Source organism: Mya arenaria, chromosome 8 (assembly GCF_026914265.1).
Source record: "Mya arenaria isolate MELC-2E11 chromosome 8, ASM2691426v1".
NCBI classification, from domain to species: Eukaryota; Metazoa; Mollusca; class Bivalvia; order Myida; family Myidae; genus Mya; species Mya arenaria.
The window spans coordinates 53,550,642-53,570,228 of NC_069129.1; the positions used below are offsets into that span (position 1 = coordinate 53,550,642).

A 19,587-nucleotide genomic window follows, 5' to 3' on the forward strand; every position below is an offset into this window, starting at 1 on the left:
AGTAATTGCAAATAATCTTTGCATATAGACGTATAAAAAAATAAACTTCTCAAGGGGGTCCGAATTTGCTCAGAAAATATTCTAAAGGGGGTTCTTTTCTCATCAAATAAACTTCTGAAGGGGGATGGTCCATTTTGAAAGTGCCTTCCTGGGGTGGGACATATGTTTTACTGGAATAGCCCTTAACTACAACAGGTGCTTATCATGTTAATTTATAAACTTATTTCAATGATAAGTTTCAAAATTCTTTAAAATGTGAAATTATACAAAAACATAAATAATGAGCTTGGCATGATCCTGTCATAAGGTGCTTATGATTGTTTGCACAATTTGGGCCTGACGTTTTTCTAATCAAGGTGTCCTCAAGTCAACTGGTGTAAATGATGCCAAAACAATGAAATGCAGTCACTTACCTACAAGGTTACCAAGAGCACACCCAGTGTATACATAACGCTGGCCCGTGGAATACTCCGGGGAGAACCTGCAGCGTATAAGTGTGTGAAGCACTGAATGACCCCGGTACGTCATTACAGACCCATCACCCTCCAACTGCGGCTTCTTTAGCACTGGAAAGGCAAATAACATTATCTCATAGGTTACAACATAAGCTAAACTGTATTCATTAGGTTGAAAACCGTTAAATGGTGTAGCTTATTCAATACTGGAATGGCTGTAAATATCATCACCCTCTAGGTTACAACATATGCTAAACTGTATTCATTAGGTTGAAAACCGTTAAATGGTGTAGCTTATTCATTACTGGAATGGCTGCAAATATCATCACCCTCTAGGTTATAAGATATACTAAACTGGATTCATGTACAAATCAATACCATTTATCCTAACTTCCAGCTTGACTGAGATCATTAGTTGAGACAGTCATAAAATCAATGGTGTTTCTTTTGATTTAAAATGGAACCATTTAATCTAATGTTATTAACAAGGATTCATTTGTATGACACAGACGCCAGCTGAATTTAAATCGTTACATGTACTGTAGTAACAAGAGTGCTGCAAATACTACTCAAAGCCAGAGTAATGGGGTTAGCTATACATGTTCGTATTGTTTCTGGTAACATGTGTGCCAAGTTTCGTTTAAAATCTTGATTTATTTTGACATAATGCCTCCGACAATGTCAGCAGTGAAACCAAGACTATGACAATAACATTTTTCTGTAAAAACAGTCAAACTAAATATGTATTAGTGGACAAGACTATTTTCTAAGCTAGCATAATATTATGAAAGGTAGAATGGAGGTCATTTGTAATCCTACTTCTCTTGGGAACCTGTTGCCAGCGGTAATCCCATCGTTGCTTGGAGACAGCCCTCTTTGTTTGTTCTATGGCGTCTTGAGGAGAGAAGTTGCGTACATCCCACAGTTTCATGGTTTGGTCTTTGGAGTTAGACAGCAAGTATCGACTATCACCCTGTCAGGAAATATACATTATAAACCTCTGATGTTCAAGTTTATGAACTGTGTGCAAAAGAAAGTGACTTCAAAGGTTACTGGGTATGTTAATCCAGGGCCTCAATCTTCCGGACCCGGCAACACCCCCCCCCCCCCCCCCCAAAAAAAATAGAAACAGAAAAAGAACTTTTCGTAAGTCCGATTATATAGAAATGTCGCACATTTTCACGACATCTTATTTGAAATAATCCTAATATGTTAAACATAAAATAATAAATGAGATTGGATAAAACTAAGAAAATTTTATTCTCAAATATATACATTAGTCCTTCATTGTTACAGGCTCTCAGTCTCTTTGGTAACAATCTGCCTTTCCATTCTTTCCCATTCTATATCTTACAAATCAAACAGACAATTATCTACAAGGACTTGGAATATGTGGTCCGTAATACACCTGAATATAAACTAAGAATTTGATTGTTTACAGTATCAAACCGGGTAGGGAAAGGATTTTCATGATATTTTGATCTTTTGACAAACTAACTGATTATCCCTGCAAATTAAAAGCAATTGTCAAAACGGTAATTTAAACAAGACTTTTCAGCAGATTTATAAAGGAGATCTAACATCACTACATATAAAGCCTACCTTTGAGTCTATGAAGGTTATTCCATCATAGTGACCCGCCATAATACCCACAGGGACTGGGCTCCCCTCTTTCAGTGTACGCCGGTCCCAAACCTGTGAGGGTAACATAACAGTTTGCTTTATAACAACTGTGAATAACAACAATATAATCATCACTTTAGTTGGCATGATGTGCTTGAGTGTGGTCTTGTGCTTTTACTTCTCTGGCTTTGTGACCACAAATCTAACTCGCATGTGCCCAGACTGGGATTTGAACCTTGGACCACTGTGTGAGAAGTGATCACGGTCACCATTGTGCTAACCAGAAAACCAGACTACATAATCGTCAATAAACAACATGAAATTTTCCTTAAATCAGTTGGGAGTATGGAATGGTTATTTCTTCAACAATGTTTTAAATTGCTCAATCACTTCATTAGCAGGAAGACATCTTAATAAACATTAACTGTTTTGATAAAGTCCATCATGAAGTATCATTTTATTATGATGTATATCATATCATTATTAATCTTTGTTTAAAGTCTTCATCCGAAGCAAAATATTCCCTTCCGACATAGCATTTATGACACAATTTATCACGTGGTATACAGACACTGTATATGTATGTATGTATGGTGTTTCAACATAATCACAAGTGATGTTTTCATTGAAGTGAGTCATTAACTTAAGACATCAACTTATCAATGAACCTATCGTACAACACGATAATAATGAACGATTATTTTTGATCTTCAGATATTCTGTCCAATGCTCATTGATAAGAAGGCACCTTGTTATTCAAGGAGATATATATAGGCTCAAAAGTGGCAATTATTTAAGGAGTGGGTGGATGAAATGGTCAGATTTTATTTTAACTGGAAAAGCATCATTCAGCCAAAGATTACCGGTAGTAGAAAATATCTTCCTTATTATTTAACCAATGTTGAGTAGCAAAGCTCTGTTTTTAAGCATTAAGCTCAAGTTGAATTCAATACCTGTCTTCGGCAAGAGTTACCTACCTTGATAAGCCCATTATCTCCACCACTGAAGAGTATTTGTGAGCTACGGTCTGCAAACGACACAAATCTGACATATCTAAGGCAAGTGAAGAGTTATCTACCTTGGTAAGCCCAATATCTCCACCACTGAAGAGTATTTGTGAGCTACAGTCTGCAAACGACACAAATCTGACATATCTAAGGCAAGTGAAGAGTTATCTACCTTGATAAGCCCAATATCTCCACCACTGAAGAGTGTTTGAGAGCTACGGTCTGCAAACGACACAAATCTGACATATCTAAGGCAAGTGAAGAGTTACCTACCTTGATAAGCCCATTATCTCCACCACTGAAGAGTGTTTGAGAGCTACGGTCTGCAAATGCTACAAATCTGACTTATCTAAGGCAAGTGAAGAGTTATCTACCTTGATAAGCCCATAATCTCCACCACTGAAGAGTATTTGTGAGCTACGGTCTGCAAACGACACAAATCTGACTTATCTAAGGCAAGTGAAGAGCTATCTACCTTGATAAGCCCATAATCTCCACCACTGAAGAGTATTTGTGAGCTACGATCTGCAAACGCTACAAATCTGACTTATCTAAGGCAAGTGAAGAGTTATCTACCTTGATAAGCCCATCATCTCCACCACTGAAGAGTATTTGTGAGCTACGTTCTGCAAACGCTACAAATCTGACTTATCTGAGGCAAATGAAGAGTTATCTACCTTGATAAGCCCATCATCTCCACCACTGAAGAGTATTTGAGAGCTACGGTCTGCAAACGCTACTGCATTCACATCATCCTCATGGGTTTCAATCTGAAACCAAAAGATACATTCCTTATCTTTGTTTCAAGTTGTCTGCAGGCACCTTTGCTGATTACTATTTTGATCGTTTTTTTTACTGACAGGGTGAAATTCAATCAAAGACCATAACTGGACAGTACAAAGCAGGAGATATTTGCCTTGCTATTCATGCTTATTAGTCAATATTTATTTTTGCAATATTTTCAGTGCAATGTTAAAGATACAAAATTCAAAATAAATTATCTTGAACCTCTGTCTCAGTTCAATTTACATGTTAATATAGGCAAGCCTGAGACAATTACATATTTAATCACCTTTAATTGACTCTGTGTAGTACTACAGGTGGTTTAGTAATGATAATACATAATGCCACTGATAACATTTGCTCGAAGTTTCAAGTTAATATCTAGAACTGTATTTTGTTTAGTTATTCAATGAACAGATAAGCTTAAAACAAAACTAAATATGATAACTTTGCAAGCTTTTTCTCAGAGAGCTGAATAAGTGCAATACAACAGAATATTGCCTTAGATCAAAGATTCTTTTTCTTTATTTACAAGATTTTATATGAACCAACCTTCAAAGATCTCTGTCCACTATCCCGGTCATACACATACAGGTTACCATCATTGGCGCTGCAATGTATTCATATAAAATAACATGGTTCAGTTAATATATAAATGTTATTCAGCCATTATATATAATATGTCTAGAACAATTAAATTAGGACCATGCCGCCTTCATAAAAGTAAGATTTCTCCTTAAAACAATATAATTAGGAAATATCAAGAAAGATTAAAAACAAAATGTAACTTTTATGACGAATATCCTTTTCACCATCAGCCTAGGAATAAACAAGAGCGCTGTAGAGCCAACACTTGTCTGTGGTACTTTCTCACCTGAACAAGGGACATATAACAACAAGGATTAAAGCAAGAGTTCTGGGCCTTGCTACACATGTGAACATTTTATCTTTCTCTTTTTCATATCAATTTCTTATGTACACTTTTTCAGATATGGCCAAGGTTAAAATTGTTGAATGATAATGCTGAAATTGCCACCAACAGCAAGGCTGGAAATACCACAAAAACGACAACAGCAAGGCTGGAAATACCTCAAAAACGACAACAACAAGGCTGGCAATACCTCAACACTGAAAACAACAAGGCTGACAAAACCTCAACACTGACAAAAACATGACAGACAATACCTCAACACTGACAAAAACATGGCTGACAATACCTCAACACTGACAACAACATGACAGACAATACCTTAACACTGACAACAGCAAGACTGACAATACCTCAACACTGACAACAACAAGGCTGACAATACCTCAACACTGACAAAAACATGACAGACAATACCTTAACACTGACAACAGCAAGACTGACAATACCTCAACACTGACAACAACATGACAGACAATACCATAACACTGACAACAGCAAGACTGACAATACCTCAACACTGACAACAGCAAGGCTGACAATACCTCAACACTGACAAAAACATGACAGACAATACCTTAACACTGACAACAGCAAGACTGACAATACCTCAACACTGACAACAACAAGGCTGACAATACCTCAACACTGACAAAAACATGACAGACAATACCTTAACACCGACAACAGCAAGACTGACAATACCTCAACACTGACAACAACATGACTGACAATACCTCAACACTGACAAAAACATGACAGACAATACCTTAACACCGACAACAGCAAGACTGACAATACCTCAACACTGACAACAGCAGGGCTGACAATACCTCAACACTGACAACAACAGGGCTGGCAATACCTTAACACCGACAACAGCAAGACTGACAATACCTCAACACTGACAACAACAAGGCTGACAATACCTCAACACTGACAAAAACATGACAGACAATACCTTAACACCGACAACAGCAAGACTGACAATACCTCAACACTGACAAAAACATGACAGACAATACCTTAACACCGACAACAGCAAGGCTGACAATACCTCAACACTGACAAAAACATGACAGACAATACCTTAACACCGACAACAGCAAGACTGACAATACCTCAACACTGACAACAGCAAGGCTGACAATACCTCAACACTGACAAAAACATGACAGACACTACCTAAACACCGACAACAACAGGGCTGGCAATACCTCAACACTGACAACAACAGGGCTGGCAATACCTAAACACCGACAACAACAGGGCTGGCAATACCTCAACACTGACAACAACAGGGCTGGCAATACCTTAACACCGACAACAGCAAGACTGACAATACCTCAACACTGACAACAACAAGGCTGACAATACCTCAACACTGACAAAAACATGACAGACAATACCTTAACACCGACAACAGCAAGACTGACAATACCTCAACACTGACAACAGCAAGGCTGACAATACCTCAACACTGACAAAAACATGACAGACACTACCTAAACACCGACAACAACAGGGCTGGCAATACCTCAACACTGACAACAACAGGGCTGGCAATACCTCAACACTGATAACAACAGGGCTGGCAATACCTCAACACTGACAACAACAGGGCTGGCAATACCTCAACACTGACAACAACAGGGCTGGCAATACCTCAACACTGACAACAACAGGGCTGGCAATACCTCAACACTAAAAACAACATGGCTGACAATACCTCAACACTGACATCAGCAAGGCTGGCAATACCTCAACACTGACAACAACAGGGCTGACAATACCTCAACACTGACAACAACAAGGCTGACAATACCTTAACCCAACAACGGCAAGACTGACAATACCTCAACACTGACAACAACATGACTGACAATACCTAAACACCGACAACAACATGACTGACAATACCTCAACACAAGCAACATGGCAGACAATACCTCAACACCAGCAACATGGCTGGCAATACCTCAACACCAGCAACAACAAGGCTGACAAATACTTCAACACCGACAACAGCAAGGCTGACAATACCTCAACACTGAAAACAACAAGGCTGACAATACTTCAACACTGACAACAGCAAGGCTGGCAATACCTCAAAACTGACAATACCTCAACACCAAGGCTGACAATACCTCAACACTGACAACAACAAGGCTGACAATACCTCAACACCAACAACAGCAAGACTGACAATACCTCAACACCGACAACAACATGACTGACAATACATCAACACAAGCAACATGGCAGACAATACCTCAACAACAGCAACAACAAGGCTGACAATACCTCAACACCGACAACAACATAACAGACAATACCTCAACACCAGCAACAACAAGGCTGCCAATACCTCAACAACAACATGACTGACACTACACCAACACAAGCAACATGGCAGACAATACCTCAACACCAGCAACAACAAGGCTGACAATACCTAAACACCAGCAACAACAAGGCTGCCAATACCTCAACAACAACCAGGCTGACAATACCTCAACACTGAAAACAACAAGACTGACAATATCTCAACACCGACAACAACAGGGCTGGCAATAACTCAACATCAAGGCTGACAATACCTCAACACCAAGGCTGACATTACCTCAACAACAAGGCTGACAATACCTCAACACCAAGGCTGACAATACCTCAACACCATCATCAACATGGCAGACAATACCTCAACAACAAGGCTGGCAATACCTCAACACCCACAACAACAAGGCTGGTAATACCTCAACACTGACAACAACAAGGCTGGCAATACCTCAACACCGACAACAACAAGGCTGGCAATACCTCATCACAGACAACAACAGGGCTAGTAATACCTCAACACTGACAACAACAGGGCTAGCAATACCTTAACACTGACAACAACAAGGCTGGCAATACCTCAACACCAACAACAACAGGGCTGGCAATACCTCAACACTGACAACAACAGGGCTGGCAATACCTCAACACCGACAACAACAAGGCTGTCAATTCCTCAACACTGAAAACAACAAGGCTGGCAATACCTCAACACTGACAACAACAGGGCTGGCAATACCTCAATACTTACAACAACAAGGCTGTCAATACCTCAACATTGAAAACAACAGGGCTGGCAATACCTCAACACTGACAACAACAGGGCTGACAATACCTCAACACTGAAAACAACAAGGCTGGCAATACCTCAACACTGACAACAACAGGGCTGGCAATACCTCAACACTGACAACAACAGGGCAGGCAATACCTCAACACTGACAACAACAGGGCTGACAATACCTCAACACTGACAAGAACAGGGCTGGCAATACCTCAACACTGACAACAACAGGGCTGGCAATACCTTAACACCGACAACAGCAAGACTGACAATACCTCAACACTGACAACAACAGGGCTGACAATACCTCAACACTGACAACAACAGGGCTGGCAATACCTCAACACTGACAACAACAGGGCTGACAATACCTCAACACTGACAACAACAGGGCTGACAATACCTCAACACTGACAACAACAGGGCTGACAATACCTCAACACTGACAACAGCAGGGCTGGCAATACCTCAACACTGACAACAACAGGGCTGACAATACCTCAACACTGACAACAACAGGGCTGACAATACCTCAACACCGACAACAGCAAGACTGACAATACCTCAACACTGACAACAACAGGGCTGACAATACCTCAACACCGACAACAGCAAGACTGACAATACCTCAACACTGACAACAACAGGGCTGACAATACCTCAACACTGACAACAACAGGGCTGACAATACCTCAACACTGACAACAACAGGGCTGACAATACCTCAACACTGACAACAACAGGGCTGGCAATACCTCAACACTGACAACAACAGGGCTGACAATACCTCAACACTGACAACAACATGACTGACAATACTTCAACACTGACAACAACAGGGCAGGCAATACCTCAACACTGACAACAACATGACAGACAATACTTCAACACTGACAACAACATGACTGACAATACCTCAACACTGACAACAACATGACAGACAATACTTCAACACTGACAACAACATGACTGACAATACTTCAACACTGACAACAACAAGACTGACAATACCTCAACACTGACAACAACATGACTGACAATACTTCAACACTGACAACAACAGGGCAGGCAATACCTCAACACTGACAACAACAGGGCTGGCAATACCTTAACACCGACAACAGCAAGACTGACAATACCTCAACACTGACAACAACATGACTGACAATACTTCAACACTGACAACAACATGACAGACAATACCTTAACACCGACAACAGCAAGACTGACAATACGTCAACACTGACAACAACATGACTGACAATACCTCAACACTGACAACAACATGACAGACAATACCTTAACACCGACAACAACAAGACTGACAATACGTCAACACTGACAACAACATGACTGACAATACTTCAACACTGACAACAACATGACAGACAATACCTTAACACCGACAACAGCAAGACTGACAATACGTCAACACTGACAACAACATGACTGACAATACGTCAACACCGACAACAGCAAGACTGACAATACGTCAACACTGACAACAACATGACAGACAATACCTTAACACCGACAACAGCAAGACAGACAATACCTCAACACTGACAACAACATGACTGACAATACGTCAACACTGACAACAACATGACTGACAATACTTCAACACTGACAACAACAAGGCAGACAAAACCTCATCAATGAAAAGAACAAGGCTGATAATACCTCAAACCAACAACAACAAGACTGGCAATACCTCAACACCGACAACAACATGGCTTACAATACCTCAGTATTAGTAGTTTTATCCCTATAAAAAGCAATACTTACCCTCCCATGATTTCTCTGTTGTCTGAGGAGAACGTGAGTGAGAAGATACAGAAGCTGTTGGCGTTAGGGTGGAGAGGTAGGGCCTGGTGAATCTCCTCATCTCCATACACATTACACAGGTGGACTGAAAAAGAGAGAGGAATATAAACATTACCATGGATGTGATTGACCTGGCCATTAAGACTGAAACCATTTCTGCAATGGGTTCAGGGGGCACTTTAGTACCCCAATGAGGGGCAAAGAGAGTGAAGCACCCTGCTGCAGAACGCAAAACTGGTTTTTTAGAAGCATTGTTGAGAGCTCTCCTGATTTCAAAATTGTAACAAATTGGAGTATCTCAATACAGACAACAAATGAAGTAACATCCAGAGGTAACTAGTTAACTTATTATAATCATGAGGTTTTTTTTTGTCCCTGGAGCCATTAGAGTAGCAGAAATCCTCGAATACATGGACAAATCAAATCTATGATTACACAGGTGGATGAAAATTAAGGGAGGACTATACACATAGCACTGGTGGATTGACCTAAAGTGAGGAATGTATATAAACTTTATATACAATTCTCACTTAAAGTTGGTCCACCTGTCTTGTTGGCAAAGGCCAGTACTGTTACATTGTCTGTATATCATGTAATTCATAAATTTTAAACATTTTTTTTCGAATACTCGAGCTGTGAATTAGTACTCAGGTACTCAGACGATCAAATGAGTACTCGGGTACTCATTGCTATCCCTAATATAAAGCATTTAATCTAACAACTGAAAGAAAATACAGAATGCCATCACAGATGAGACAAAGAGGAAGGGCATAGTGGATCTATTGTTCATACACAATACACAGGAGGATTGATAATATTATAAAAGTGAGATTAAGCCTTCACTTTTTAAATCAATTTTATTTTCGGAAGACCATAATGACCTTTCTCCAATCAAACACTTGTTAGATAACCATATGTCATCTCACGATTAATTTGCACATCCTTATTTCCATTTAAATGGAACACATGACCATCACTTAATAAAATCATTTAAATGTCATTATCCAAACAATAGTAAACATAACATACCTGATAACAGAAAAAATATGTCAAAATAAAACGTGACCAAGAGGAGCTTTATTTCCTATCTACAGTATAAGGCTGAGGGCAAATAGTTTTACAACTATGCAAATGGCAAATTCCATTTTTAAACTAGATTATTGCAAATTATAGCAATCTTTGATACTTTCTCTACAATGCTTGCCAACATTTGCAGGGTAATGGGTGCAAATTCGCAAAAGTGGTGACATTTTTCCAATTCTGATGAATTTTTCTGCGCCATTATTTTTCAATTTTTATTCTATAATGATGTAAGCAGCCTTTGGAACCTAAGCGGCCAACACTATAGATTTATTATCATTTTTCAGTAATACAAGGGGGAACAGCTGCTGTTAATCATCCATGCTATTATTAGGATGGATTATCCACAGGATTATCCATACATGTACAGTAATTGGTAAGTCTGTTACAAATTAAATGCAAAATCTGCATCTATTTATATAGAATGGGACCAATTAAAACAGGAAATAAAATGGGTACTTACTGCAGTCTGACCAACTTGAATACGCCATGTAATTGCCATCTGGGCTGAAAAATGTAAACAAAAATATGTATGTAAATAATTTAAAAAATGGCAGCAATAAATTATTCAAAATTAATGTACCTATTGTGCGACCAAGCAGATGGGTGCTGCAAAAAAAGACAAGGTGCATCACCCTTCCATAACTCTTTAGCTAAAACCCTCGAATCTATGAATCAGTGCTACATTGAAAATCTGTTTAGCCTACCTGAAGGCAGTATCCAAAACGCTCCAGCCGACGTCCCGGGCTCGCACTTTCTTTAACAACTTGAACTCATCATCGCGAGTGTCGTATACACGAATGCATTGATCTGCAGCAATAAAATACAAATATTGGTTTAAACTTCAAACAATGAGAAATAGCATTTGAAACTATTTATAGAATTGTCAACTTACTTTGTGATGCGTCATAGCGAAAAAAACAGTTATCCACTAAAGCATTTTTTCTTCTAAGTTAATAATATAAATATTTTAACCTCGAGTAAATCTGACAAGCTTAAGACTGCAAACATGACATTCAACATTGAATAGAGACATGTTAATTATTTTTTCATATATATATATACATATATATAAATTAAGAGCAGTTTTTACGACTATAAATTCTTTTTTAACCTTGAGAGGCTGAGAGGAAAATGTTGCCGTCCACAGAGTATGTCCCGCAGAATGTCTTCTGGCGATAGTTGTCTAAGGTAGTAGACGAGTTTGGTAAAAAGCTGTAAATACCCAAATTCAGGAACTTAAATTCAAAAGGTCAAAAATATTATCCTAAAGAAAATATTGACGGAAAAAATCAAAGCTTAGACATACATACAGGAGGTGGGGAGAAACAGGTGGTGGGGAAATTCAGTGGTGGCGACATTCAGGGGGTAGGGACATAAAGGGGATGGGGACATTCAGGGGTAGGGACATACAGGGAATTGGGACATTAAGGGGGTGGGAAGTGATAAACAAAACCTTTCTTCATATTTTTCAAGGTGTATGACAAACATTTTTGTATATCAACTAATCATCCATGAAATCAATCCATTAATTCCATCATTTTTGCTACTGTCCCAATGATCGAAAGTAATGACACTTACGGCTTTGAGATCACTCTTCTATCGCTGGGTATGAATTTACCCTGGTTTTGCATCCCACACTGCCTCTGAAAAATTCAAATAAGATTTTTATCATGATCCATTAGTTAAGAATCATATACAAGCACATGAGAATATTTAATTGTTCAGGAGTTACTTTCAAATAATCGCTTAATATGACACCAATGCACAATACAAAGGTTTATCTAAGTACTGGTATAAGCTTTTTTCTTTAATAGGCCATCAAATATCAATCAGAACTTTTTTGTATTATGGGAACAAGTATTTGCATCTTAATTTCGGAAAAAAATCAATAATCAGAGATATCAAAACAGATGAGATGCACTGTTGTGTTAGACCATCTGACGAATGGTATGCCTAGAAAAATACCTAGAAATGGCAAATATGAGTGCCTTACCTTAAAGAGCATTTGTGGGATAGTTGGATGGGTCTTATCAAAGGCACTGCTCCGTCCTGTCTTGAGAAGAGTTTCCTCGTATATATCATTTTTCTGAAAGGTAGATAACATGTGAAAATATGCATCAATAGCACGGTAGATTTTCAAAACAAGAGCAGCTGTCCCAGTCACGTGACATAAGCCCCAATTGTGTCCCCTTGTCAAAAAGATGTTTGTAAAACATCTAAGCCCCTTAATAGCATACAACTTGACCTTTGACCTACTGACTTCAACATCTGCTGGTCATGAACAAACTAACCAAGTTTGAGGAACTTAGGCCCTAGCATACTCTAGTTTTCAATTGGACAAGGTTTGGTTTACTTACTTACTTACTCAAGATGTAAGTGAATATCAACAATGGCCTGTTTAAAATGAAAATAACTAACTATTCATTTTAAGTGGTGTACAACCTTGTTTTTCGCTACATAAACTCTTAGATTAAATATTCCAAGCCTGCGTTATGGAAAACTTTATCTTTAGTCCAGTCAAATGGAAGGCAGTGGACTACATTTTTGAGACTACCACTTACAATTATGTAAAAAAACAACAACATGCAAACATCACATAATTGAACATAATGAAAGTATAAATTTTCAAATTACCTTTATTCTGGAAGTATCCGGATTTGGGTCAGCTGAAGAAAACAAAACAAATTCCAGATATAACAAAGATAATTAATTTGGAATGAAATGTCTGTGTTAATAGCATGATGACAAGTTAGATTTACTCTCCACCAATGTGATTATTACTGTAAAGATGTTTCAATAAAAATATAATTTTTCTATCAAAACAAAGGCATTGAAGAGCATCATTTTTTTTCCTTTTATCCAGCAGCCAACTGTATAAAAGTAGTTCATCGAAAAGTTCATTGATTACTCAACATTTATCCAAAAATGATTTTTAACCAATCAAATCATTAAAATACACAAACTTACCAAAAGACTTATAGACAACTTGACCAGGTTTGATACACTTGGCTTCTGTTGAACAAGGGGCATAACTCAACAATGATAAAAGCAAGAGTAATGGTTCTTACTTTACATGTTTGTATTGTCCCTGGGAACATGTGTACCAAGTTTCATTTAAATAACTTAAAAAAAAATTGAGTGATGGCCTATTTGCACTAACACGAAGGTTATGACAATACATTAACTGTTTTTCTTTCATAAACAGAAAAGCTCATAAGATGGATCATGGCTGCTGTAAATACATGCTGCACTTTGATTTATTGATGATTTTCTGTCTCCAAATACACAATAGCGAGTCCTCTTACATGGTATTAAAGGGAATATAAGGTATATCAGATTTTACTGTTGCATGCACTTTTTTATTATTGCTAATCTCTTCAAGCTCTTGAATGCAGACAACACCAAAGCTATGTTTAACAACAGTCATCGAAATTAGTGTTTATGATGAACATGCTTAAATTCTAACACTTGTGCTTGGCTTTTTTCAAGCAGGCATTCTATATGATATCCAGAACTTGAGCAAGCCCGCAGAGTATTTTACCAGAGCAGGGCTTGCGGGCTTGTGCTAATTTCGACCAATGTTATGTTTAATTAAAAACTACACCAGTACTCACGTTTACCGGTGACTTTTGCAATAAGTGCCGCGTAAAGCGATCGCAATGACATGCTTCACTGATCATTCAAAAACTGAAAAATATAAGGGAGAATAGATACACTGAAGGGTTAAGTATTTAAATACTGACCAATGGGGGCAGGTTTTGGATGTTCGAAGTAACCCTCGTCATCGTCGGTGTAGTCCTCATCCTGGTCAGAATGCAGGATTCTGACCTGCCCACTGTAAACAACAGATAAACAGTTATAAGTTACTTTATACTATGTATTACTTCATATGATACTTTAGAAAGCTAGTCTGATTGCAGCATATAAACCAGAACTGATGCCCATTTTCTAAGGCAAAAAAGGCCCCCTAGGCCTAAAAAAATATTGTTTGGTTAGGGTTACATCCTTTTCAAAAATAGGTAGGATAGGGTTTTTATTTATTAGGTAAATTATATAAGAATGTCATTTTCATCATAGTGGAATGGTGTTAAAGTTATCTTCAGTGTAAGCATAGGTTTTAAACTACATGAAAAGCAATTAATTTTTTTTTTTTTTTTTTTTTCAAAATGACTATAAAAACGGTAGGGTCGGCGCCTATTCTTAGGTAGGGTCGGGTAACCCGAACCAAATGTATTTTTTTTTAGGCCCTATGGAGCTCAGACCACTGACTTCTTGCATAAAAGACAGCATCCATTGATACTTAAATAACAGATATGTTTTAACTTGTATGTAAGGTATAGGGATTAAAGCAAGACAATGCAGTAGTATTAAGCGGTTTGTTTTCTTAAAGTGCTAAAAGGCTTGCAAATTTAAATATATTGCATACTGGGTAATGCCAAATTTATATAAATATAATTGGAAGTTTTTGGGGGGAAATCCTCAACATTTAACTATTAAAATATGTTTATTTTCCTTAAAAAAAAATATTGTTAATTGTTAACTTTACTACCCATACTTAATATAGAACATGGTTAATTTATAAACTAATTTACACAATAGTTTTAAATTTATATAATGCATGATGTAATAATGCATAAAAGTCCAAAATTTAATGCTCTTCGGTCAACAATGACTATCTTTATGCACGGTAATATTATCCTGTTCCACATTTTAACTTGGTCAATTTTTGTTTTCTTTCTCCACATGTAAGTTCGGAATACAGGTCAAATAAAATATGACATAATTTTAGGCAAATGATACCTCAATATTATTTCAATTCAAATTCTACGTACAAAGGATACGGTACTTAATTTAAGTATTCACTTATGAATATTCTCAGTATCTTGATTGTGAGCCAAAAGAAATGTGATACGCTTAATAAGTATGTTTTTGATACTGTTTATCTTATGACACTCTCTTCACTGCACTGTTAATCTATTAATATCTCATTAACTGCAGTTATGCCAGCTAAATATATCTGTACATATATTGATTAAATATCAAATAAAACCTGATACAAAAAAACAAAACTTGTATCCATTGCAAAATTTTAGAAAGGCCTTTTTTTTAATACAGAAATGATATCCTTTTCAACAAAATTGCATGCAAATATATATTCAATTTCATCTATGTTTGCAATGTTAATTGCTGTAGCAACCGATGATATCAACATAAAATAATTCAGTTTGGTTGTCCGGTTAGCTTTCTTCACAATCCTTGTAAAATATATATATATAATTGTATAATGTTTAAAAATAATTCAAACTTTCACTCAGCATAATAATATTGTGTCAAAAAGAATGGACAAATTAACATTGGTAAAGGAATGCAACAATTTAGCAGTAAATTGTTCTAGAATTGGTACTGATTTCATGTGGAGGACATTCGCAACACATACACATACATAATATTGCTCCTTGACCTGGTAACCCTGCATGGTGTACCTGCCATGTGGCATTGACCTGAACGACAAAGATGTTCTATTAAATGTACTGCTGTGGTGGGCAGCCATGCCAACACAAACAGGGTGTCGACAGAGATGGTAAAGCACGTTTTCTGCCCCGCACATTTTTGTCTTATTAGTTCGCCACTTGTATGAGCTATTTTTATTCTATTAAATTTAAAGTGCTACATGTACCTAACAGGGCATTGACTATAATGACTTAGCACATTTTTTGCCAAACATGGCTTGCAAGTTGCCACCAGTAATTAATTTGCTATGCATACTGAGTCCTATACTCAGTCCTTTATTCTGGGGAGACATTTTTTCTGAGACACGTGCATTAGCAAAGTGCATTGTAAATGCACCAAACACCGCTTCAGACTCTTAGGTTTTTGCTCAGACTCCATGGTTCTAAAACATGCTAGTCCAATGGACACATTCAAGTGGATTTGAAAATGAATCACTGTGCCACATGCTTTTAATTTACGAAATTTGAATTGTCACTGTAGAGACTTTTAAATTGACTGATTCTTCTTCTATTTCATAAACCATTCAATAGTGCTAATATACCTTGAACTTCTTAAACATGTATATGTACTAAAGTTGTCCTTGGCAGTGAATATTGTATTTCGTATAGATACACGATTTTTTAATTGTCCTCCTACATATCTGGAAAAATACATGTATATGCCTCAACTTTAATGTGGAATTTTCCACCCCAAAAAACAACTTTTTGGGCCACATAAAAGAATTTAAATATCAGAAACAATATAAAGAGAAATTGATATAAACAGTTCTTCCGTTGAACAAAAGGAAGTAATGCAACCCAAAGCACACATGAGTCCATTTTTTATCAGATGATCAAGAAATGTTGCAGACAGATGTATGGGGCTACAGGTAGCTGCTAAATATTCAACGTTATCAAAGCCCATTGTCATTGAGGGTTACATGCTAACAAAGTCCCCATGTACCTGCCATGTGGCATAGAACGTGATCTGCAAGCATGTTCTATTAAATGTACTGCTGTCGAGGGTAAAAATTTTTATGTACACCACTGAAATTTTAACTCAATGCTTGGGAAGACAACGTCAACAGCAATAATACATTTCACTTAATGCCTTTATGTATCCATTAAAAATGCAGCATACCATACTGAAAATCCATTAAGGAAAATGCAATAAATCATTAAATAATTTTTCTGAATGACAATTTTGAAAGATCACGTATAAGCTAAATGCAATTTTTATGGTTGACACTGCGAACATGGCATTTATACATGTTAATAATGAAAATTCCTATATTATAAAAGAAATATCACTAGAAATTATCAGGATGTATGCTTTTCTTACAACCTGTGTCTTAACATGATTCCTCTCACACCGCTGCAATTTCTTGACAGATTAGTATTCACACCAAACTTGACATGATACAGGGTGCCAGAAAAAAACACCTATTATAATATCATCTACATGTAAGTACAATTGCTTAAGAGGCAGGCTCATACCCAAAAAAAGCATTCAAACAAGGACATATTGCATTGGTTTTAAATAAACCGACCAATTAAATCGTAGCTTTAAAATAAACTAAAAAACAGTACAAATGGATGTCTTTGATTAGTGCCAAAAACTTTCTGTTTGACACCACTTTCAAGGTGGTACCGGGTACTTCTTTGCAAATGACAATTTCAACAGGATTTTAATATTTGATTGACCAGGGCTTCCATTAAGAAATTGAAACTGAAAGTATGAACTTCCTGTCTATCACTTTTGGAAGTTTTACACTAAATATTATGGAAGTTTAAGTCTCCATAATACAATATCTTTTTCAACTATTTTTCAACAAATATATTAAAAATCAATTAATTTGCACTTTAATTTATATTATTATTATTCATTACTTAAAAACACTTAAACTGATTGATATTATGACTATAAAAGTAATATTGACAAAAGGTTTTGATATTTTGAACTTCCAAGCTTTCAACTTTGGAAGTTTTCTTAAAAATTATAAGTTTTTGTACTACCAAGAAATCATTTTTGGAAATTTTAACCCATTTCTAGGGAGTAGTATACTTCCAAACTTCCTTTAACGGAAGACCTGATTGACAAGTAAACTTTGCTTCATTCCTTTGCAAAAACTCATAATCATAATCATATTTTTTATAAATAAAACTGAAGAAGATTCCTCAGTGGCTTTATTTATGGAGAAAGCAAGACAATGACATAACATTTACCTGCAGTACTTGGTATTTGGTAACCATTCAATTACATGAAATTGAACTATTTCTTTTTACTTTCCTAATTGTTACTTTTCATTTATTGAACAATATGCAGGTTAAAGATAAACTATTACCCCGTCCCACGGCCTGTGTACATGATAAACTCGATATTGATTTCCATTTGAATTGCCAGTTTCAAAAGGGCTTCTATTAAAAAGCCTTTTATATCTGCCAAAGACAATTTTGAATTTTCCTTATCTGCTAAAGCCAGTGTATTTTTTTCACCATTTTGCGAATGCTGTCGGGGCATTTTGAATAGGAAAAATGCAATTTCAATTTTACCAAAAAATTAACAAGAATGCAAAAAAAAATAGGAAGAAAAGTGAATAAAATGTGATTAAGTTTGTTGGAGGAAGTAAAGGGACGATGTGTCCTATTTTTTAATGACATAAATACCGGTAATATAATTTTAATTATTTTGAGGTGTTTTTTTTTATAAAAACAACTGGGAATTATATTTTCACTTTTGGGAAAACTGTATGTTAAAGCATCGGGAATGTGACCAAACACTTCAGCGAAAAATTGGTCCGAAAAAAAACACACACTGTTGTGAGTAATCGGTAAAGCAAATCATGCAGATATGTGTACACATATTTTATGACCAGTATATCTTATATATAGTCTGGAGTTCCACCAACATATAGCATGCATTGCATGATATGCAAGTCCTAGTTTGTGACCATAAAAATGAAAGGAAATCAAGCCAAAGAAAGTTGCATGTCCAGTCATGGAAATTTGACTTTTGGATGAACAAGCCCGAATTCTTATACTATTCCTTGGCATGAAATTTTTTAACAAGCCCTGCTATATAAAATTCAGGATTTCAGCGAGCCCAGAAGACATTTTACCAGTGCAGGTCTTGCGGGCTTGTGTTAAATTCGACCACTGCATGTCTGTTTCTTATACAAAAGTCATTCATTCTTTTCTAATTAGGAAGGCCTTTCCTGCCCTTACATTTTTTAACATATTTAATATACATCAGAGGCCTATTTCACAAAAC

At 36.8% G+C, this 19,587-nt stretch overlaps 1 protein-coding gene across 3 annotated transcripts in view; it reads right to left on the minus strand.

Moving 5' to 3' along the window:
- LOC128242823 (DDB1- and CUL4-associated factor 11-like) overlaps positions 1-19,587 on the minus strand; it is a 36,759-nt gene that overhangs the window by 8,597 nt on the left and 8,575 nt on the right. For 2 of the 3 annotated variants that reach the window (XM_052960168.1, XM_052960167.1), the window contains exons 3-15: positions 14,571-14,662; positions 13,462-13,493; positions 12,821-12,913; positions 12,406-12,470; positions 11,939-12,039; positions 11,532-11,634; positions 11,288-11,331; positions 9,706-9,829; positions 4,421-4,478; positions 3,763-3,855; positions 2,058-2,150; positions 1,275-1,428; positions 414-566 (exon numbers count right to left, since the gene is read on the minus strand). In XM_052960168.1, coding sequence (XP_052816128.1) covers positions 414-566; positions 1,275-1,428; positions 2,058-2,150; positions 3,763-3,855; positions 4,421-4,478; positions 9,706-9,829; positions 11,288-11,331; positions 11,532-11,634; positions 11,939-12,039; positions 12,406-12,470; positions 12,821-12,913; positions 13,462-13,493; positions 14,571-14,662 — 1,205 coding nt within the window. Of the gene's footprint in view, positions 1-413; positions 567-1,274; positions 1,429-2,057; positions 2,151-3,762; positions 3,856-4,420; positions 4,479-9,705; positions 9,830-11,287; positions 11,332-11,531; positions 11,635-11,938; positions 12,040-12,405; positions 12,471-12,820; positions 12,914-13,461; positions 13,494-14,441; positions 14,515-14,570; positions 14,663-19,587 lie in introns of all 3 variants that reach the window. The other variant, XM_052960169.1, reaches the window with a different exon arrangement.